Consider the following 23,651-nt stretch of genomic DNA (forward strand, 5'->3'; position numbering starts at 1 on the left):
ATGGTTGCTGCTCCCTAAATGCTCCCCCTCTGACACTTGCTCCATTTGGCCAATCTCATTCCCAAGTCCAGCAATGCCTCCTTCCGCTTTGGGCCGGAAACGTACTGGTTAAGAAAGTTATCCTGAACACATTTCAAAAATTCCTCCCCCTCTGTGCCCCTTATATTATTATTGTTATCCCAGTCTATATTAGGATAGTTGAAGTCCCCAGTTATCATTACTCTATAGCTTTTGCACCTCTCTGTAATTTCCCTGCAAATTTGCTCCTCTATATCCTTCCCACTAGTTGGTGGCCTATAGAATACACCCAGTAGTGTAATGGCACCTCTCTTATTTCTTAACTCTAACCAAATAGATTCTGTCCTTGACCCCTCCAGGACATCCTCTCTCTCCAGTACTGCAATATTCTCCTTAATTAAGACTGCTACCCCCCTCTTTTCTTTCCTTCCCTATCTTTCCTGAACACCTTGTATCAAGGAATATTTAGTACCCAATCATCCTGGCCTTTTTTGAGCCAAGTCTCCGTTATCTCCACAACATCGTATTCCCATGTGACTATTTGGGCCTGGAGCTCACCAGCCTTGTTTACCACACTTCGTGCATTTACACACATGCACTGTAAACCAGTCTTAGACTTTGTTGTACTGTCTCTTAGTCTGATCCCACCTAATACTGTACTATTACTTGCTTTAGTGCTATCTTTCTCCCCCGATCCTTTGTGCCCCTTGTTTCTCCTTTCCATTGCTACATCCTGGTGCTCATCCCCCTGCCAAATTAGTTTAAACCCTACCCCACAGCACTAGCGAACCTTCCCGCGAGGACTTTGGTCCCAGCTCCGTTGAGGTGCAATCCATCCAGCCTGCACAGGTCCCACCTCCCCCAGAACTGGTCCCAATGTTGTGTCTCCTCTTCAGCCTGTGTGAGAGCAAACTCTATCATGAGCACATAATCTAGGTTGACATTTCAGTGCAGTACAGAGGGAGCGCTGGACTGTTGGAGGTGCGGTCTTTTGGATGAGACGTTAAACCATCTGGCCTCCCAGTTGGATGTAAAAGATCCCATGGCACTATTCGAAGAAGAGCAGGGGAGTTCTCCCAGTGTCCTGGCCAACATTTATCTCTCAACCAAAACCTAAAAAACAGATTACTTCATTGCTGTTTGTGGGACCTTGCTGTGTGCAAATTGGCTGCCGCGTTTCCTACATTACAACAGTGACAACACTTCAAAAAGTACTTCATTGGCTGTAAAGCGCTTAAGGATGCCCTGAGGTTGTGAAAGGCGCTATATAAATGCAAGTTCGTTCTTTCTTTCAAGTAAAAATCTACAAGCAGTGGCGCATTATTCGTAATCAAAGATTTTTTCTTGTTGGGACCCCTTAAGGAGGTAATTCGGATTTAAATAATGCAGAGGGATATACCCTTCCCTGATTTTTTGGGACAAACGAGACTGAAAAGGCAGTAGTTTAACCCATTTTGTGACATTATGTTGATTTGTTTTTGTGAACCGGGTGTAACAATTTGTTGCAGAATTAATTTTGTTCGGCCTGGCAAAGTATTTTCCTAGGACTGGCTATCCAGGAATCGGTGGTGTGTTCGGTATTGTGGATTGAAATATTTTATTAACTTTTCAGCTGAGCACAGTTGCTTTTTTTTTAAGTGTCGATAGTAGCCATGATGTGGAGATGCCGGTGATGGACTGGGGTGGACAAATGTAAGGAGTCGTACAACACCAGGTTATAGTCCAACAGCTTTATTTGAAATCACAAGCTTTCGGAGCTTTGCTCCTTCGTCAGGTGGGTGAAGGGTTACATAAAGGCACAGCATATATAGTCAGAGAACAATGCCTGGTGAGTGCAGATAATCTTTCATGTCACACTACATGTAACCCCACCTGATGTAGAGTCATCCAGACTCAAGTCGTAGTTGGCTTGTTCTCCATACACAGATGCGGCCAGACCTGCTGCGATTTCCAGTGAAAAAAAGTTACCTGTTTTTAATACAACTGGTCATTCTCTCTCTATCTCTGTCTTTCTGGTCTCTCTCTCTCTCTCTCTGTCTTTGTGATTTGACCCCTTGTGACCCCACCTCAGTATTCTTGGATGTAATGTTTCCCTGACTAACCTGTCTGAACGCCATTCACTCCTTTGATTGCTGTGATTATCTCTCTGCCGAGGTGTGATAAAGGGCAGTTAGAAAGATTATCTGTAATCACCAGGCATTGTTCTCTGACTATATATGCTGTGCCTTTATGCAACTCTTCACTCACCTGACGAAGGAGCAAAGCGCCGAAAGCTTGTGATTTCAAATAAAGCTGTTGGACTATAACCTGGTGTTGTGCGACTCCTTGCTTTTTTTTTTAAAAGGAGGTTATGCAGACTTTTAATGGATGTGTATTTGCCAAAGTGGACGCTGACAGCTCCTTAATGGCTGGCTTCACGTGTTTTGTTTTTGTGCTTTTTTTTTTCTTCTCCCAGGTGATTACATGGCTGCGGGAAGGGGTGGGGGGATGGGTAGGAAGTGTCTAGTCGTGGTGCTCCACCCATCATGGTGTGTGGGGCAGGCTTGATGGACAAGCTGATCTTCTCCTGCCCGTCATGTTAATATGTTCAGACGTCAAGTAGAAAGGCTGAGGAAGCAGATGTCACACACATAGTACTGTTGCACGTTAACTATTAAAGAGCTAATAACTCTTTTGTACTTCCTAGGTTGGCTGGATTTACTTATTTTAGAAGAGAATGCCATTGTGGAAGGGGGGGGGAGCAGAACGAAGGGAGTGCTTTTGAACTTTTTTGAGCAGTTCATGTAGAATGTTTTAAAATTTCTTGTATCTGGTAAAAGGTATCCTCAATTTAATTCCTTTGCTACACTCTCAAAAGTACTCTTACTTTGCGGATGGGAAATGGATTGAAGAGAAATGGATTGGAAGGAAAGGAAATGACATGTTAGCAGCTGTAAACCGAGGCAGTATACAGATCCATTCCATCAACAAGGATCAGTGTCTTTGCTCCTGCATGACATCCTGAAGCAGGCATTTTTAGATTCTGTACTAATTTAGAACATGTAAAACTGATTGAAAATGCCTCCGCTCCCACAAAAATTATCTCCGTTGATGGATGTAGGTAAATACATCACCTGGTGTGGTACTAAACCGTGCTGACCAGGAAGAACCCAGATTTGATTCCTATCCTGCATTGAGTTAGCTAATCTTGGTTGCAATGGCAGAGGTTGCAACAACTAGTCTCAGAATTGGTGGGCTAGATGGGAGAAAAAATAAATCAGACAGGGGTCATGTTTCTATAGCGCCTTTCACGAGCTCAGGACGCCTCAAAGTGCTTCACAGCCAATGAATGACTTTTTATTCACTGTTGTAATGTAGGAAACGCAACAGCCAATTTGCACACAGCAAGATCCCACAAACAGCAACAAGATAAATGACCAGCTAATCTGTTTATAGTGACATTGGTTGAGGGATAAATATTGGCCGGGACACCGGGAGAACTCCCCTGCTGTTCTTCGAATAGTGCCACTGGATCTTTTACGTCCGCATGAGAGGGCAGATGTGGCCCCAGTTTAACGTCTCATCCGAAAGATGGAACCTCCAACACTCCATTAGTACTACACTGAAGTGTCAGCCTGGATTATGTGCTGAAGTCTCTGGAGTGGGACTTGAACCCACGATCTTCTGAAAGGCGAGAGCGCTACCACTGAGCCACGGCTGACGCCTGAGGCAGCGAGTCCTGCAAGGAGATGAGAAAGGGCTTCTCCCCCAATACATGCTAAAAACAAATGCAGCTGCTCAAGTGTGTGCAGGCTGCCCATGTAAATACGTCACTTTTCACTTTGCAGCAATATCGTCTCCCACCTCGATGAGCATAAAAATTTACAGCCCCACCCCTACACATTAAAAAAAATACACTTTGGGATCAAGTTGAAAGTGTTTATAACAGCCTTTGAAGGGACTGGAGTTGTACTATACTGGCTTCACTTTTTAAAGTATGCCCAGAATTACAATGTATTTTGGGGCAGGCTACCCTTACCAGGTCCACTATTCAGTGGGGCACTGCTGGCAAGGACATGAAGAGATGTGAAAGCAAATCCAGAAATCAACTGGTACAGCTTGCAACAGACACCAGTGGGAACAGATAATTGCAAGGGACCAAAACCACTTCAGCTCTAACCCTAAGTATCTGGGAGAAGGCTTTATATCATATTTAGTGTTGCTCTGTAACTGTTTCCAGCATAGTTACAGACTCAAATAATAAATCACCATAATGCCCTTGTGCGCAATAGCATTTTACCATTAGCAATATAGTAGAAAATGAAAGTACAGTGACATTTCAGGATTTCATAAGCTATGCATACTTTCTCACATCACATGACATTACTTATTTCTGTGCAGTCAAGCAATAAGAAGCCTTTATAATACATCAGTGATCCTATGGTAAACACCCTCAGGATGGGTGACTTTAAATGGAGTATCCGGGCACGGAATTTTTTAAAACACGGTGACCCTGAGATTCCACAGGGTCCCAGTGTCTGGCTGTAACTCCGGCGGGAGACCGGAGGAACCTCCAGGGAGAGGGCCTAAATGGCCATTTTTAGCTGCTCACACAATTTCCCTCATGGCTCGACCCACTTCTTTCCGGAGTTACAGTGAGAAATCGGGAGATTCCCTGTGGAATTTCAGGGTCTATTGGCTTTTGCAGCACAGTCAAATCTCACTAACAGGGAAGGCTACATTCTTTGTATTAGGACTCTGTCTGAAGCTTTCTGCTGATGATAGTAGAAGTTCTGCAGGGGCCAGAGAAAAAGTTCGTTATTTGAGGGAGGTTTATAATATTGTAGTTTGTAATAACGAGGCTCATATTAAGTTGTTAAAACCTTTTAGGAATCCAATGATAAAATGCAGGACTGCACATTCCAGTAAATCTTCAGAAGTATGTTCAAGGATTTAGAACATAATAAAGCATGAAATGAGAAAATACTATTTGGTCCATCAAGTCCAGTCCTTCCACAGACGACGGCCCGTCATGGACTCTACCCAACCCAATTTAATCTTCTGAGGGAAAATTTTGCAACCGGATTCCCAAACTTGATCAATCAAAACTCCAGATTATTCACTTATCCTCACATCTCCAGTATTCAATCCTGTCCTCCTGCTTTCCAAAGACAAACATGTTCTTTCTCTATTCCCAACTCAGTTGCACTTTGCCACTGATTTTCCTCCCGTCCTCGCTGCAGCATAAGTCATAGGTTTTTTTTAAACAAGTGCCTGAAAACTTTTTTTTCTATTCGTTCATGGGATGTGGGCATCGCTGGCAAGGCCAGCATTTATTGCCCATCCCTAATTGCCCTTGAGAAGGTGGTGGTGAGCCACCTTCTTGAACCGCTGCAGTCCGTGTGGTGAAAGTTCTCAAACAGTTCTGTTAGGTAGGGAGTTCCAGGATTTTGACCCAGCGACAATGAAGGAACGGCGATATATTTCCAAGTCGGGATGGTGCGTGACTTGGAGGGGAACATGCAGGTGGTGTTGTTCCCATGTGCCTGCTGCTCTTGTCCTTCTAGTGATAGAGGTCGCGGGTTTGGGAGGTGCTGTCGAAGAAGCCTTGGCGAGTTGCTGCAGTGCATCCTGTAGATAGTATACACTGCAGCCATGGTGCACCGGTGGTGAAGGGAGTGAATGTTTAAGGTGGTGGATGGGGTGCCAATCAAGCTTTGTTCTGGATGGTATCGAGCTTCTTGAGTGTTGGAGCTGCACTCATCCAAGCAAGGGGAGAGTATTCCATCACGCTCCTGACTTGCGCCTTGTAGATGGTGGAAAGGTACAAGTCAGGAGGTGAGTCACTTGCCTCAGAATACCCAGCCTCTGACCTGCTCTTGTAGCTACAGTATTTATGTGGCTGGTCCAATTAAGTTTCTGGTCAATGGTGACCCCCAGGATGTTGATGGTGGGGGATTCGGCGATGGTCATGCCGTTGAATGTCAAAGGGAGGTGGTTAGACTCTCTCTTGTTGGAGATGGTCATTGCCTGTCACTTGTCTGGTGCGAATGTTACTTGCCACTTATCAGCCCAAGCCTGGATGTTGTCCAGGTCTTGCTGCATGCGGGCACAGACTGCTTCATTATCTGAGGGGCTGCGAATGGAACTGAACACTGTGCAATCATCAGCGAACTTCCCCATTTCTGACCTTATGATGGAAGGAAGGTTATTGGTGAAGCAGCTGAAGATGGTTGGGCCTAGGATACTGTCCTGAGGAACTCCTGTAGCAATATCCTGGGGCTGAGATGATTGGCCTCCAACAACCACTATCATCTTCCTTTGTGTTAGGTATGACTCCAACCTCGCCATATTTCCAGGTTTGGCTATTTGGAATATGTTAGACGAATGCTGGGTGGGATTACTGCCTTGGTATCATCATTCACTCCAAATCAGGGCCAGGAAGCATCATCCCTCTCTATCTCTCTAACCTTCTCCAGCCTTTCAACCCACCCTGGTAAACACTCTGTTGCTCTGACTCCGGCTTCTTGGGCATTCTCTCCCTCCCTTCACCCCAACATTGGCTGCTGTGCCTTCAGCCGTAAAGGCCCGTGCTCTGGAATTACCTCCCTTAACTCCTTCACCTCCCTCTGCTCCTTTAAAAACCTCCTGAAATCCCAACTCTTTGACCAAGCACCCTCCTAAAATCTCCTCAGCATGGCTCGGCATCCATTTTTTTCTTACGTTTCTGCGGAGTGCTTAGGGGCTTTTTTTAATGTTAAAGGTGCTATATGAATGTTGTTGTTGTTGCTGTGGCATGGCTTAAAGCTTGTTGTAGGAGTGAAAGTGGGGCCCATCGCGGTCTTCAGGCCAGGTTTATGGCCATGAAAACCCCAGTAATGCTGCCAGGAAGTGTTCTGATCAGCTCTCCTATAAACGGAGCCTGCACTTTTGAAGTAGGGGCCGGCCTGCGGTCTCCCTAAGCGACCATCTGGTGCTACATTTCTTGTCCCCTCCTGCCCTTACAGTCACCCGAGACGTGTTCATACCCATGTGGGCACACAACCAAAGACAAATGAGCTGACCCCGTATACTTCAGCAGGATCAGGAGTGGAGGTCATTCATCCACACTTACGCCAGAGGATTGGGGCCGTACATTTTTGTGCCCACTTTCTTTAAATAAAAAAAAACAATTTAGCAGCATTTTTGCAAGAAAATAAGGGATAAAGAACAAAGAACCCTTTCTCGATTGCCGGGGACCGTCCCCAAGGGTCCCTGACTATTGCCTCCTGCCGCTGGCATCTCTTTCCGCCGGCCGGCCAGGCTGTCCATTTGGCTGGCTGCCGGGTGGGAGGCGGAGCTACAAGATGTTAATGAGGTCCAGTCATTAAGATTGGCAGGACCTCCATGGGCCCAGCCTTGCCTAGTTCTTTGGCCATTTTCGGCCGCAAATGTTAGGGCCATCATGTCTGCACTGGCTCTTTGCTGGAACAATCCAACACTAATCCCACTATCCTACTCTCTCCCCATTGCTCTGTGTTCCTCTGCTTCAAATATTTATCCAATTTTCCGTTAAAAGATGCAATAGTCTCTGCCTCAACCACTCCCGGCAATGAGTCGGCACAGACATGATGGGACAAATTTTTGAAAGCCTCTTAAACAATTTAAAACATCTAAAAATAAATTGCATTGGCATAGCTCGTGATGAGCAGAAATCACATGTGCTGCTGCACAAACCTTCACAGCAGTCAATACAGTGACTGGGAAAATAAAGTTTTCGTTGCAGGGAACAGTGCTCCGAAAATCCCCAGAGTGACTAGGCTCTATTAAGAGTTAAAGCGTGGAAAAAAATATAAAATGTGGCCCATCACCCTCCCTCCCCTTCTTCCACAGACATTAAGTGATGAGTGAACTCTACCCTACTTACTTATTCTCCCATAAAATTACTCTTTGATCCTAAAAATAACCTGTGAAACCTCAGAAAAGGGTCAGTACCCAAAACGTCAATCTGTCTGTTCTCATCACAGTTGTGAACTGACCTGCTGTGTGTTTCTAGCATTTTCTGTTTTCGTTTCAGGTTTCCAGCATCCGCAGTATTTTGCTTTTTGTTCAGACTATATCTGCCTGACCCTATAATCTAGATTATTTAATGCTGGCCAGTTAAATTTCACAAATGACGTTTCCATGGCCTCAGTAGTAGACGAAGCGCATGTCCCATGGAGTATTTGATCATCTCTTATCATTACATATCTACCTTGCCTTTAATCCTGGTTCTACCCAGCTATTTATGCAGCTTTTATTTTAAAGGAGGTAACTAACAGCATTAGCAAGACTTTCAGGACTATAACAGCAGTTTTGCAACAACATAATAATAAAGAAGAAAAATGTGGTTTATTTAGAAAATACTTCAACTCCATACATTTTTATCTTATTAATACCGCACATTAAAATTGGTAGGGAACCGTTTTGGATGCACTATGCAAAGAATAATTGATACCCAGGAGTGTGTTACAAGACAGTAATCTAATCAAGTGGTTCAGACAAGGTCATAAGCTGTCAAAGTGATGTTCAAATGATTTACGAAAACATCACCTGAAGCCCAGTAGTAGGCTGCAGTCTTGCAGCTCGCTTCTGACTGTCTGTTGGGTTAGATAAGATGCAGTGGTTTCACTGAATTATAAAATGGAAATTAAACGCACTGTCTCAGCTTGGACAGAGCTGCTGTCAGCCTGTGTTGTTCAGGAATGTGTATTGATTACTGGCTCATGTAAAAAAAAGTTTTGGGGTTCTTTATGCTGATAAAGGTGAATGGAATACTTTACCATGTCAACCATCCAGAGTCAACATCAACAAAAATTTCCATTTAAATAGCGTCCTCAACGTAGTAAAACGTTCCAAGTTGCCTGCAAGGACTCCCAGGACAGGTACAGCACAGCATGGCTACAGAGTAAAGCACTACTCTTCACCAAAATGTGCCTTAACCTCAACCTCGGAGAACATAGGAACAGGAGTAGGCCACTTAGCCCCTACAGCCTGTTCTACCATTCAGTGAGATCATGTAATCTGTGACCTAACTCCATTTATCTGCTTTAGCCCCATATCCCTTAATACCTTTGGTTAACAAATATTCATCAATCTCAGATTTAAAATTAACAACTGACCTAGCATCAACTGCCATTTGTGGAAGAGAGTTCCAAACTTCTACCACCCTTTCCATGTAGAAGTGTTTCTTAACTTCCTGAAAGTCCTGGCTCTAATTTTTAGGCTATGTCCCCTAGTCCTAGATTCCCCAACCAGCAGAAATAGTTTCTCTCTATCTACCCTATCAGTTCCCCTTAATATCTTGAAAACTTCGATCAAGTCACCCACTAATCTTCTAAATTCCAGGAGGTACAACCCTAGTTTGTGTAATCTCTCCTTGTAATTTAACCCTTGGAATCCAGGTATCATTCTAGTAAATCTACGCTGCACTCCCTCTAAGGCTAACGTATCCTTCCTAAGGTGAGGTGCCCAGAACTGAACACAGTACTCCAGGTGTGGTCTAACCAGGGCTTTGTATAGCTGTAGCATAACTTCTACCCCCTTGTATTCTAATCCTCAAGATATAAAGGCCAGCATTCCATTAGCCTTTTTGATTATTTTCTGTACCTGTCCATGACATTTTAATGATCTATGTACATGGACCCCCACTGTTTCAAGCTTTTCACCATTTAGAAATTTTATACATATATATATCTATCCTTTTTAGGTCCAAAGTGGATGACTTCACACTTGCCTACATTGAAATCCATTTGTCACAGTTTTGCCCATTCACTTAATCTATTAATATCTCTCTGTAATTTTATGCTTCCATCTACACTGCTTACAATGCTGCCTATCTTTGTGTCATCAGTAAACTTAGATATGTGGCTCTCTATCCTGTCATCTAAGTTGTTAATAAATAGTGAATTGTTGAGGCCCCAACACAGGTCCCTGTGGGACACCACTAATCACATCCTGCCAATTTGAGTACCTGCCCATTATCCCTACTCTCTATCTCCTGACGCTCAGCCAATTTCCTAAACAGGTCAATAATTTGCCCTCAGTTCCATGAGTTTCAACTTTAACTAACACTCTCTTATGAGGGACTTTATCGAATGCCTTCTGGAAGTCCATATAAACAACATCCATAGACATTCCCCTGTCCACTACTTTAATCACCACTTCAAAAAATTGAATCGGGTCCGTCAGGCATGACCTACCCTTTACAAACCCATGCCAGCTCTCTCTGATCAGCTGAAAATTTTCAACTGCCACTCTATCCTTAATTATAGACTCGTGTAATTTCCCAACAACAGATGTTAGGCTAACTGGTCTATAATTCCCTGGTTTCCCTCTCTCACCTTTCTTAAATAGCGGAGTGAAATGTGCAATTTTGCAATCTAAAGGAATGGTTCCTGAATCAATAGAACTTTGGAAGATTATAGTTAGGGCGCCTGCAATGTTCTCACCCACTATATTCCTGTGACACTTCCATTCTCCACACTGGAACAGGTTATTACAATAATACATAGCAGAGGCAAAATACCTCCTCTTCTTAGTATGCATTACTAACATCGACAAGATTTCCTGTTTGCTATAGTGAAATAGCAATCAGAGGAAGTCCAATCCCATAATAATCGATGATTGATAAAAGGAGAAGAGATAGAAATATTGGATATATGGGAATTAATTCTGAGGCTGCTTTTCAATCAAGAGGTTTGGGAATGCCATCTAAACTCTAAGACTGAATTACAGCCATTGAAATATTTGCAGTTTTATAATTTTATTTTAAAAGAAATATTGTGCATTGGACATGCGGCGAAGGTGGCTGCAAGGTGAAAATGGTAAGATACATGACACTACAAGCTTGATTTCGCAACACTACTAGCATATACACAATTTAAATACAGATTACAAAACTAACTTTACACTGCTCTCAGAAATGCAAGTTAAATACAGCACCTAAAATATTAACATAATAGACTGTATGGTGAAAGGGCATTAAAGATTTACATTACAGGTGACTTTGATAGGTAAGTTAGCCTACACAATACCTACTTCTGGGACTTAATTAGTTTTATTTTGAAAAGCCAAATGTTCCTGAAACAATCATTTAAGCTTGATGGTTGTTTACAGTAATTTCTAAAGACTAGCACTGTGAGTTGATATAAACTAGCAGAAACTGGCACAGCCCTTTGTGTCCTGATACAAACATGTTTCCTGTTGCCATAGTACCAATCAGTACTTGAAGTGGCTGAGGAGCAGGCTGTGACAGTGGCAATCCCACTTTTCCAGCGAAAGGAGGCTCTGAAGCAGGAAGCAAAAAAGTGAGGAAAAATATGTAAGAGGATACATGGGGAGGGGAGAATTTTTATCTTCTCCATGAGTGAATTATGATTAGCGCTGCATTCTTTCTTCACCATTATTAAAATTATAAAAGTGTAATGTAAATTTTAAATACAAACTAAAATGTGGACTTCAAAGTGGAATTGGTAACATTACTGAACCATTTATTCTCAATGTTCTTAATTATATTATTACTTCAGAGAATTATGGTGTAATCCTTTTTACTTTTTCATCTTTCCTTTTAAAATTGTTACTCTCCCTCGTGTCACGCACCATTCCCCGACTAACAATATTTCTGTTTAAATACCGAGGTCTCAAAATTCCTAGATCTAATGTGCTAGCAGGAGTGCAGCGAGGTGGAATTCTGCCCACTGAGAGGCAAGGATGCTGAACCCATCACAAATCCCAGGGTCAATTGCTTGTGTAATGCTGGGTGGGAAAAGGCTGGGCAGGAATGAGTCCTCCAGCAGTAGGCCAAATACACTGGGAGGTCGGGGGGGCGAGGGGGGAGGAGGAACTGGAAAACTCGCAAAGTGGGTGGAGCAAGGCACAGCATCATTTAAAGGGCTCATGCTATTTAAAGGGATGAGGAGGTTCTGGTAAGAAGTCATGCAATGTTAGCTGCAAGAGAAGGAAAAAGGCAGGCATCAAATTTTCACGAGACTGTTGCTAAAGTTTTGCTGTCAGAAATATGATAAAGGAGGGATGCCACCGTTGCAATAACGGGGAAGAAGCCATCTAATGTAGTAGCATGGGCCATGATGAACGAGATGGCTGTGCCTTGAGTAGCACCTCTACAACCCCAGACCCCCTGCCCCCACACTCGCCCTCCAAACCTGTCTCTGAACTTGGACGTCAGTTCGTCGGTGCTCCAAGATGACTCTGCCCTATTGACAAGTCAACTTCATCCCACCACGGCACCTCTGACTTTAACTTTGGACTGTCTCTTATTGTCTCCCCCCTATTCTCTGTTTACAACCAAGATACATCTATCTACATTGCCATGCCTATGTAGATGCTACATGCGTATTATGACTGCTGCTCCAGACCCGAATCCATTACTTCTATCTCCCTCTTTCTTTCTCTTCTCTTTACCCCGCCTTGGGCCCTTCTCTATTGTCTTCTCACCTTCCCGTTACCCAGTCACGCCTCCATTCATTTCTCCCCTCTCGGGTACTATCCCCCCTCAAATCCCTACCCGAATCCTTCACTATTCCTCGACTTTCCTACACTCCTGCAGACGTCCCAGACTTGACTCCCTGTTGGATGAGCCCACAGCTTCCCTCTGTGTCTTTCTTGGTATTCTCCGAAGGGCCCATCGAGGCACTCATCGCTGCTTCCTTACAAGCAGCAACCCCAAATGCCCCACTCTACGCTCTCGCAAACCTACCCTCCCAGTGTGTCCGATAGGGGCAAATCTTGCCAACCTCCTTCCCATGCCATTCACCCCTCCCCTCGCTGACCTTCTGGACTCTAACAGTGGATCAGCTATCAACACCCCTCCCTCCAAAATGTCTGTTCACTTGCGAACAAGGGCCTTGCCATCCATGACCTTATAGTGGATGATTGCATTGATATCATGGCCTTGGCAGAAACTTGGCTGGCGGGTGATGACACCTTCCTCGTTCTTGAAGCCTCCTCGTCTGTCTATACTTGCCCTGCTCAAACCGCCGTGGTGGCAGTGTGGCCCTTATCACTAAATCTCACCTGTCCCCCTACTCCTCTGGCACCTTCTCCTGCTTTGAGCATCTCATCTTGTTCCACCACTCTCATCTCTCCTTCAAAATCCTCCTTCTCAACCGCCCACCCAAGCCCCTTATCGAGATATCCTGACTGCTTTCCCCCTTTGGCCCCTGCACCGAGCTACTTCTCATCCTCGGTAATTTCCACCTCAACTCACCTTGCCCTCTGAGTTCACTGCCCCTCTGTCCTCACTTAACCTCTCCCTCTATATATACTCTCCTACTCATATTCATGGCCACCCCTACGACCTTGTCATCTCACGTGGCCTCTCTATGCCTATTATCTCAATCACAGATAAGGCTATCTCTGATCACTTCCTTGTATTCCTCTCACCGTTCACATCCCCCTTCCCCCTTCCAACCCCACTTCCTATGCGTCCACCCCTGGAAAAAGCTCTCCCCCAACTCCCTTACAACGGCACTTTCAAACTCCCAACTATCTAGCCTTTAGCTCTGCATTCACCACAATACTTCTACAGCTCAATCGCACCCTCATCTCCATCTTTGATGCCCTTGTCCCCAGTAAAACCCTTACTTTCTCTCACTCTGATCGTTCCCCTTGGTATGAAAATATCTGTTCACTTGTGAACAAGGCCCTTGCCATCCATGACCTTATTGTGGATGATTGCACTGACATCATGGCCTTGGCAGAAACTTGACACCTTCCTCGTTATTGAAGCCTCCTCGTCGTGTATACTTGCCCTGCCCTAACCTCTGTGGTGGCATTGTGGCCCTTATCACCTTATCACTCCTTTAAGTCCAATGGATGCAGATTTGAATGTTTATGGCGCACAACTGTTTTAGCCATTCATCGCCAGGTCTGGCTGAATCACATAAAGCACTATGTGCTCCTCACTGCTAAAACCGCTCACTAGTCCAGGATCATCCTGGAATGCAAAGATAACCCCCGACTTCTTTTTTCCACTACCAACCATATCCTTACACCCTTCTCCCTTCAACCTCATCTCCAGCAATAAATGCGAGGAGCTTATGGACTTCTCTGTCACTAAGATTGAGGCCATCTGGTCAGCTGCCTCAGCTCCGTCCCTCCCTTTCCTTTGCCCACCAAACTAAACTTCCCCCAAGGTTCCCCTCTGCCCTAACCCTGAACTCATACAATTCTCTAGTTTCTCTCCTATCTCCCCTCACGTTGTCTCCAAGTTCATCTTGTCCATGAGACCCACTTCTTAGTCTCTCGGCCCTATTGACACTAAACTGCTGACCACCCACCTTCCTGGCCCCATGCTAGCTGATACTATAAATGGTTCCCTCTCCTCATGTTCTATCCCTGTCCCTTTCAAATCTGCCATCATAACCCCCCCCTCAAAAATCCACCCCGATCCCTCTGTCCTTACAAACTACTACCCCATCTCCAACCTTCATTTCCTCTCCAAAGTCCTTGATGGCCTTGTCATTTCCCAAATCTGTGCCCATCTTACCCGCAACTCCATGTTTGAACCTCTCCAATCAGGTTTCCGCTCCTGCCACAGCACTAAAATGGCCCTAATAAGTCAAAAATGACACCCTCTGTGACCGTGGTGCACCAGCCAAGCGAGTCAATAGGTTATAGAATCATAGAAGTTTACAACATGGAAACAGGCCCTTCGGCCCAACATGTCCATGTTGCCCAGTTTATACCACTAAGCTAGTCCCAGTTGCCTGCACTTGGCCCATATCCCTCTATACCCATCTTACCCATGTAACTGTCCAAATGCTTTTTAAAAGACAAAATTGTACCCGCCTCTACTACTGCCTCTGGCAGCTCGTTCCAGACATTCACCACCCTTTGAGTGAAAAAATTGCCCCTCTGGACCCTTTTGTATCTCTCCCCTCTCACCTTAAATCTATGCCCTCTCGTTATAGACTCCCCTACCTTTGGGAAAAGATTTTGACTATCTACCTTATCTATGCCCCTCATTATTTTATAGACTTCTATAAGATCACCCCTAAACCTCCTACTCTCCAGGGAAAAAAGTCTCAGTCTATCCAACCTCTCCCTATAAGTCAAACCACCAAGTCCTGGTAGCATCCGAGTAAATCTTTTCTGCACTCTTTCTAGTTTAATAATATCCTTTCTATAATAGGGTGACCAGAACTGTACACAGTATTCCAAGTGTGGCCTAACTAATGTCTTGTACAACTTCAACAAGACATCCCAACTCCTGTATTCAATGTTCTGACCAATGAAACCAAGCATGCTGAATGCCTTCTTCACCACCCTATCCACCTTATTGTGGGAGTAGATTAGAAAGAAATTTTCTCGACTCAGAAAGAGTGCCAAAATTAACTGGAATCAGTCTATTTTTTGTATATGCCCTCACGATGAATGCCATCCAGAATTCAATTTCATGTTGGTGCTGCTTTGCTGAGACAGCATGCAAAGCACTCAGGCTAGCTTTGAGCTGTTTGGCACGTACAGGACCCTGTTGCTGCAGGGCTCGCTTATTGCTGGCACGACTGAGGGCTGCCAAGCATGTTGCCAACACAAGCTACTTGCATGTTGCATTCTCACAGACTCCAAATGCCAATGTATACAAACATGTGAATAAGAAGGATGAATAAAGACTATATCCGGTCCATCAAACCTTCACCATCCACACATGATACAGCTACTGTGCACCATCAACCCCCTCCCCAAGGCTTTATATTTACTTACTGAAAAAGGATGCAAATAACAGGCAGGAACAAATATAATAGGAGGGGATCCTCACAACTATGACCCATTGACCCTCTCCATGAGGAGAATGCCCTCCAAATTCTAGGGCCGGAGGCCATATAGTGAGTGAAGAGGCTGGAGGGCTCCCTTAAGCTCAGGGCTAGTGCCATCCTTTACTTATTATTCTATTTCCACCTTCTCATTTATTCTTTCATTCACTGATACACAGGCATCAGCTGCACCACAGAAACATAATACACAATATCGTGGCGTGTAAGCTCTACTTGAACGGATGTTTTCCTACCAGCATTTTAAGAAACTTTCTTTCTCTGTTCCTAAAGGTTGCCATGAGAAGGAGACCGTAGAGCATCTTCCCTGTCCCAGTATCTCAGAGCCACTCATTCCAACAGTGACGAGCACCAGTACATGTACATCCACTTAGGGGGTTTAGAAGGGAGCAGTGAATGATTTATGGAGCATGAGTGAGGAGGAGCAAGCAGGAGTGGTAGTCAGGGAGCAGAAACTTGCTACCCGGAGGTCTAGCTCGATTCATCCTTCAGCTATTGAGCCCAGAGATTGAAATCTCACATGGCTTGCCCACAAAGACTTATATCTGAGCATTAATGTTCAATACAGTCATTTGAGTGTGTGTCAAGCAGCATGCCAATTCTGAGGTGACTATGCAGAAGACCATTACCTGTACATTGGTTAGCATCATTGGCCATTACACCCAATTTGGTGTCATCAGCCAACTTGGACACTTTTGACAATATTCTGTTCTCTATGTCATATATAAATATTATATTCAACATTGGCCCCAATATAGACCCTTGTGAGAATCAACTGGTTTCTACTTTAACACCACCTCATGCAGTACCACCCTTTGCTGTTTACCTTTCAGCCACACACCAATCTAGCCTAATGCATGGCTATTTATCCCACTGCCACATATCTTGTGAATCAGTCTGTTAGTGAAAGAATGTCAAATACCTGACTGAAATCCAGGTGGATAATGACATCAATGCCATCAATGCCTCCCCCTTATCTGTAGCCTCCTCAAAGAAATCTAGTAAACTGATCAGACACAATGGCCTCGATATTTACAGAGAGGTGGGGAGGGAACGGGGGAGCACGGTTGCGGGGAGCGGGAGAGAACACGGAAATCTCAGGAACATGGCAGGACCTCATTATCATTTTATAATTCTGTTTCCCGCCCGGCAGCTGGCCAGATTGACAGGCTGGGCAGCTGCTGGGTGGGAAACCCAGCAGTAGAAGGCCGCAGCCAACGGTCCCCGGCAATCGGGAAAGATTGAGGCATGGTGAGGGGGGTCGGAGCACAGCAATAGAGAGGGAGGGAGGTAAGGATTGGGGTTGGAGGGGGTCGGCTGATCGCAGCAGCTCGGAGAGGCTGCAATCGGCAGAAGGTTTGCTTGAGGGGCCGGTGCGGGGGGAGCACTCCTGCACCTCCTGGTCGACAAGCAGTGCTATAAAAAAGCACTAACCTGCTTGATCCAGCAGCTCCTGTCTTCATTTCGCTGCCGGGTTTCCCGAGGCCAGCCAGCATTAAGTTTAAACCAGGCTCCCAGCTGCACTGTGGGAGCCTAATTTAAATGTTATAATGAGGAGTCCTGCCTCTCCACGGTGGGACACAGACACGGCTCACAACTTGCCGTCGTAAAAATGGTGGCAGGCGCGTACGCAGCGAGTTGGGGTCGCGTTTTGCAATTTTCAATTTTTAACCCCCCCATCGCCCTCTCCCACCCATCGTGTGGGGGAGTTAATATCGACCCCAATCTGTTACTTCTGAAATCATGGCAGCGCTCTCTAATCAAACCCTATCCTTCCAGCTGATCTCTTATTCTATCCTCATCAATGTGTTGAGCACTTTGCCCACATTTAAGGGAAGGCTCACAGGTCTGTAATTGAGGGTTCATTCTCACGTTAAAATGTGTGCAGGTAGGGGTGGTCCTTTCCCTGTGATGCTTCCCCATAATAACAGTAGGTGACACTCTAATAGGATTTCCAATGTTAATGTGATCACTAATTTGCAACACTACCTGCAAGAAATTACTGAAAATGCTTCGAAGCTGTTCCAGGCCTTCCATCTGTCATTTGTTCTTACTTAAAAGCAAGCAAGTTTTATTTTTCATTTAATCTATTTCTTTCAATTTTATATATTGACTTTGATTTATTTCATTCATCAGGCAACTCTCCAAAGGGTGGGAAAGATAATTGGAGGGTGATCCATCCTGGGCTGCCCTTCTGGAACTTCTAGTGATAAAGCAGCTTTGGAGCGGTGCAGAGGAGAGCTACAAGAATGATTCCAAGCTTAAAGAACCTCAGCTACTCGGATAGGTTCAAAGACTTTGGTCTATTTACTTTAGTAAACAATTTTACAACACCAAGTTATAGTCCAGCAATTTTATTTTAAATTCACAAGCTTTCGGAGATTTTCTCCTTCCTCAGGCAAATGTTTCAAGAGCTCCTTGAAGCCTACGCATTTATACATATTGAACAATACATGGTGTTTACAGACTGCCCCTGCAACTGCCCGTTGCCAAGGCAATCACCGTGTTCAGACAGAGAGGTGTCACCTGCAGAACCCCCGAATACACATTCAACAAAAAAACAAACAGGGAAAAAAAACAGAGAAAAAAAAACACAGAGAGAGGCAGAAACATCCGGAAGGCAGAGAGAGCCAGCAAATGACCCATTATATTAAAAACAGATAACATTTGTTCGCTGGTGGGGTAACGTGTAGCGTGACATGAACCCATATTTACTTTAGAGTAGCGTTGGCTTAGAGGTGGCCTGATTGTTGTCTATAAAATAATTAAAGGGCTGGATAGTGTCCCTGCTGATAGATTATTCCAATTTAACAAATTGGGGAGGATCAGGGAACATGAGTTTAAACTATGAAAGAGTAGGAATAGACTGGATATTCTTTTCCCAGGGAGTAGTGAGCCTCTGGAATACATTGCCCGCTGGTGTGATGGATGCTGACTCTCTCTACCTTCAAGAGGGAACAGGACCGGTTCCTGACTGGGGCTGAGATTGCAGCATATAGAAGGTAAGTGCCTTTATAGATAACACTTAGTCCATGTGACCTCCTGGACTGGTTTCGATCGCCTGAGGGGAGCATTTTTCCCCTTATGGGCCCTGGGTTTTTTTCTCTGTTTTTTTGCCCCCCCCCCCAGGAGATTACATGATTGCGGGGGTGGGGGTGAGCGGGGTGGAGGGAAGAAGTGTTTGCCTGCTCTCTTGGCTGGGGTGAGATGTGTAGTCCGGGGAGACCCTTCCATTTATAAACTCAGTACCTGCTTTAAAAATCCTTCATCAAAGAAAAATACACTACAAAATAACTAGTCTATGGCAATCACACTGCAACTGAGAAACTAAAACACATATTATGGAATTATCTGTCAGAAACTGTAGAATTCACAGGGTAAGGGCTGCTGTTAGCAAAACTTATAGTCTGTAAAAGTGAGGTGATTTAAAACTACCACTGCATGGCTGCATTAATTGTAATAAACCTACATGAGCAAATGTCAGGGCTCTTTATCTGATTGATCTGTTTGAATGTCTTAGCTGCAATGTGATTGCTGTTGTGGTGGAAATATTTTGCAGTACTGTTTGATAATCAGTTAACTGATGGCATTGCTTCGGTGCAATGGTGTGTGCTGCACACACAGGAGTAAACTTAATAACCTGAACTACAGAGATAAACTAAACAAACCGATGGCATAGGTGCTTTTTCTCATCCTGCAGGTTCCTCTCTCCCCCTCTCCCCTGATTTCCCGTGCTAACTAATATGAACAGCTCAAGTTCCTGAGCAACACTGACACTGATGCCGACCACTGGGCACTGGAAGCCTGCTCCGCCTGACACCAGCACTCTTCTAAGTGACAAGAGCGGGGGAATGGCACTAACTGGATTGCTCTTACAAAGAGCCAGCATGGGCTCGATGGGCTGAATGGCCTCCTTCTGTGCTGTAACCATTATATGACTCTATGATTCTAAATTACATCTCTTGGCTCTGCGACAAATATTTTTTAAATTGAACATAGCAGTGGCCATATTTTCTGCTTTTGTTCAAAGGAGTACTGAATTCTCTTACTTTTGGTGAATATTTAAGGTGCAGGATGAGCAGGCCTAAAATCTAGTGTTTCCTGCCATGAGCAGGTTGCTTTACTGTTAGTGCCAGAAATGTGGCCAATCAGGAGTCAACAGAGCTAATGTTTGTTTACAGCTTTCTGGTGCCTTAATAGCCACATATAGTCTAGATAGTGGCACCGGACAATGAAACAGAAATCCTTGGGAGGTGGGGGTCCAGAGAAATCTTCAACATACGCAAAATGGGCAGGGTGTCCGCTACGCCCTCCGGCAGACGATGACGGGAGACACGCACCATTTTGAGGTGCGTACCTCGTTTCCATTTGAAAGGGTGAATCTGTCAACACTTCTCATGCTTATAATTGGCAGCTCGCCCATTAGGGGCACAGGAAATCTGGTTTGGCTCCCTCGATTTAAAGTCAGCCTGCACCTCTTAAAGGGGAAGTGACTTTGGTTAATGCTGCCTGTTCTTTACCTGCTGCTACCTGTAAAATAATTACTGCTAGTGCTCCCCCCGCTACCCCTGTTTCTCCAATGGCGCCATGGAGGTATTGGCAGAGGAGGTGACCAGGAGGAACTCTTCGCCGCAGACATACGCAGTGTGCCCTGCCAAATAGCCTGGCAACAGTGGGCAGAGATAGCTGAGCAGGTGAACGCCAGGAGCATCAGATGAAGGATCTGGCGGCAATATTGGGAGAAACTGAATGACTTGACCAGAGCTGTTGAGGTAAGACTCTCATTCACAGGTTTCTTACTGTTTGCACAGCCCTACACTGCTCTGATGTAGCACCAACACTAATAAGCATTCCCTCTCCCACTTTCCATCTCGTTCTTCCAATTACAGGAGCACACTTCAATGTACTTCCTTCTGTTTCCACTTGCATACTTTGAATCAATTATTCACTGCACCTACAGCTTCTTTCTCTCATACACATACTATGCTTAGCTGCCACAGAGGTCTTCACATTCCTTCAACACACTAACACACTCCCACTCTTCCTACAGGACAAACTGGTGCATGACAGGAGGGAGATTACCAGAATCGAAGGAGGGCCACCAGCAATTCGTGTCTCAACACCAATGGAGGATCTGGCCACTGTGTAATTGGCAGAGGAGAGGGCACAAAGCCTGGTAAATGGTGAGGCTGGAGGATGCTGCTCATCCTCCTCCTCCTCTTTTAGCAACAATGACATCCCAGAAGTTTTACCAGCAGCCCCTCACCAAAATCCCAATGTAGTCTCAGCCAGTTAACTTTTTGTAAAGTTTAATGTCAGCTACATTAGCCATCTCAGCCCAAACAACAAAAGCAGCAGACCAGCAGTCAAAATGAACAAACCAGTAATTTACCTGTCAGCAGATGATGATCCCTTAAAATAGAAACGCAGGAAATGCACCCTCCTGACTGTTGCCGGATGATTTGTGGGTCTATTATAGAACTGGTAAATAGCATGCTGTAGTAGCTAAAAGTGGTAATTGGGTCTTGAAACAAGCACAGGACTCTGATTTAAATGTAATAAGTAGGCACCCGCTGATTGCAGGAGGGTGCGCTGGACGCCTAACAAGAGGCTCGATCCAAAATGGCGTCAGGCACTCTTCGAGGAATGAATGGGCAGGCAAGGCTGTGATCTCATTTTCAGGTCCTTAATGCCCGTAGCCTCAGTTCCGAATTACAGTCAGGAGTAGATGTCCTGCACGTGGAGATGCCTCAAACACAATCAGCTATGTGCATGCCTAATACTGTGGCATCCAATGATAACAATACTTCGCTGCCAACTACCGCTGCCTATAGGCAGTAGGTAAATGCTTAAAATCAGCATGTGCTGCCAATTCAGTACAGTACTGAAAATACTAACATGCTTAATTGCTCATGGCATGCTACCTGCAATCTCTGCAGTTGAAGGAAGCATAGATCAGGAAGCATTAGAAAGGGGGATCTCAGAACTGCTTTAATTCAACACAACTTGGCAAAGCCCCATAAAGGATGAATTTGTGGGAAATGGAAAAAAATGCTGCACTGATGCAATCAGGGGCTCGCTTCTGAGGCTGGGACTGAGGGACATTTTTGTGAGTGGACCAGAGATACTTGATGCTAAGACTGGGTGCCTGAAATGGAAAGTGTTCTATTCTATTCCTTAGCACTCACATCCCTCATCCTAATGAGCACAAAAATTACTTTAAAATAATGAAGATCTCCCTATCAGAACTGCTTTTAAAAATCTGTCATAGGAGGGATAGTGTGCAGTCTAGAGTGTGGACATGTGTAAAGAGAAAGACAGAGACGGAGACGGATATTGTGAGGTTCCACTGCCAGCACAAAGCCTTTTGAGATATGAGCACGAGGCACAGTATCAGGGCCACGATGTTGCAGCCCCATCTGTGACTTGTGCTCGCTCACATCTGCTTTACAACCTTGCAAGTCATCGTACTTTTCTCTTGGGAACTATTTTGCTTTAAGGAAGTGAAATTAGCAACAAAAGAATAAGATTGTACCCTGGATGGTCCTCTGTAGAGGCGCCGGAGCTGGTCAAAGGCCTGTATCTGCTGTGGGTCCAGTGTCGCTTCTGCTGGCTGTTCAAGAAGAAAAACAAAATGTAAGAGATATATGGTCATGTTACGAATGATGCTGGCAAACCATAGAATTCAACTGAACAACACCACTCACTAGTGACAATGACCATCGACAAGTCTGTGAAAAACACAGTTATAATAACTAGAATATAAATTACATCTGGAAACAAAAAGCATTTCATTGTGATTCTGTTGGAACCAGCTCCAAATTTGTACATCAATCTAATTCATTTTGATATTACCCATCGGCTATCATAATAACACTTTTTTACTTCATGTATCATATTATAGGACACACAACACACTGCAGGTAATGCTTAGGGCCATTGGTTTATGGAGACTATGAAGTCAAATTCCATGGGATTCCAAGATTGTTACCACTGTTTTGCGGAAAGCATTGCACAATTCTGTCCATTTTTACCTGAAACCTAGAGTCAGTCAACCTGGCTGAAGTTTATATCCTACACATGGTATTGATCATAAATAATCAGTGTTTCATCAGGTCAGCTGCTCGTGGGATATAACTTGTGTCCCACAGCTCATAATCTGCACTTGCCTCTTATTTTTAAGAACAATGTTTTCAATAAACATACATATTAACCTTTCCAGTAAATGTATATGCTAATAGATTGCTAGCTTCTGTTGATGTTCAGAAACTACTTAACTGTCCTGCTCATATTTAGGATGTTGGCAGAATGGTTCAATTGAGTTACAGCAGAATAATAAACACCTGGGAACGATTTCAACACTAACAACTAAATAAATTGGTGCCAACCTGGGCACATTCTATTCAAAGTTACACAGGTAAATAACTTGGATTCAGAAGCTCGGTGCAAACTGCTCAAAAATTGCAGACAATACCAAAACGTTACAGGGGAGCTGAATCTGAGGAGACATACAAGGACATACAAAATGATCTGAATAAAATATGTAAGACAGTCAGCATTTAATAGAGATATATAAGAATATGAAAAAGAAAATAGCCAACATATATACTCGATAAATTGTGCTGAAACAGATGTGGATCAGAGTTGAAAGAAATCTAAGGGTATTTATTAACCCTCCCTCTTAAAATTTCCAGTCATTGTAGAGTGACAATGAACAAAGCAAATAGACCGCTGAACTATGAAGCTAAAATTTTACTGTACAAGTTGGAGGAATTCATCCTGAAACTGTACAATACTCTGGTCAGACTTCACTTTGGGAATGTGTTTGGTTATGACACCGAA

At 44.3% G+C, this 23,651-nt stretch overlaps 1 protein-coding gene across 1 annotated transcript in view; it reads right to left on the reverse strand.

The window, feature by feature from the left end:
• The window catches only part of vps8 (VPS8 subunit of CORVET complex), a 624,186-nt gene that overhangs the window by 34,004 nt on the left and 566,531 nt on the right, over window positions 1-23,651 (reverse strand). The window contains exon 45 of the mRNA XM_067987929.1: window positions 22,345-22,422. Coding sequence (XP_067844030.1) covers window positions 22,345-22,422 — 78 coding nt within the window. The remainder of the gene's footprint in view (window positions 1-22,344; window positions 22,423-23,651) is intronic.

The sequence above is a fragment of the Heptranchias perlo genome, chromosome 7, assembly GCF_035084215.1.
Source record: "Heptranchias perlo isolate sHepPer1 chromosome 7, sHepPer1.hap1, whole genome shotgun sequence".
NCBI lineage: Eukaryota > Metazoa > Chordata > Chondrichthyes > Hexanchiformes > Hexanchidae > Heptranchias > Heptranchias perlo.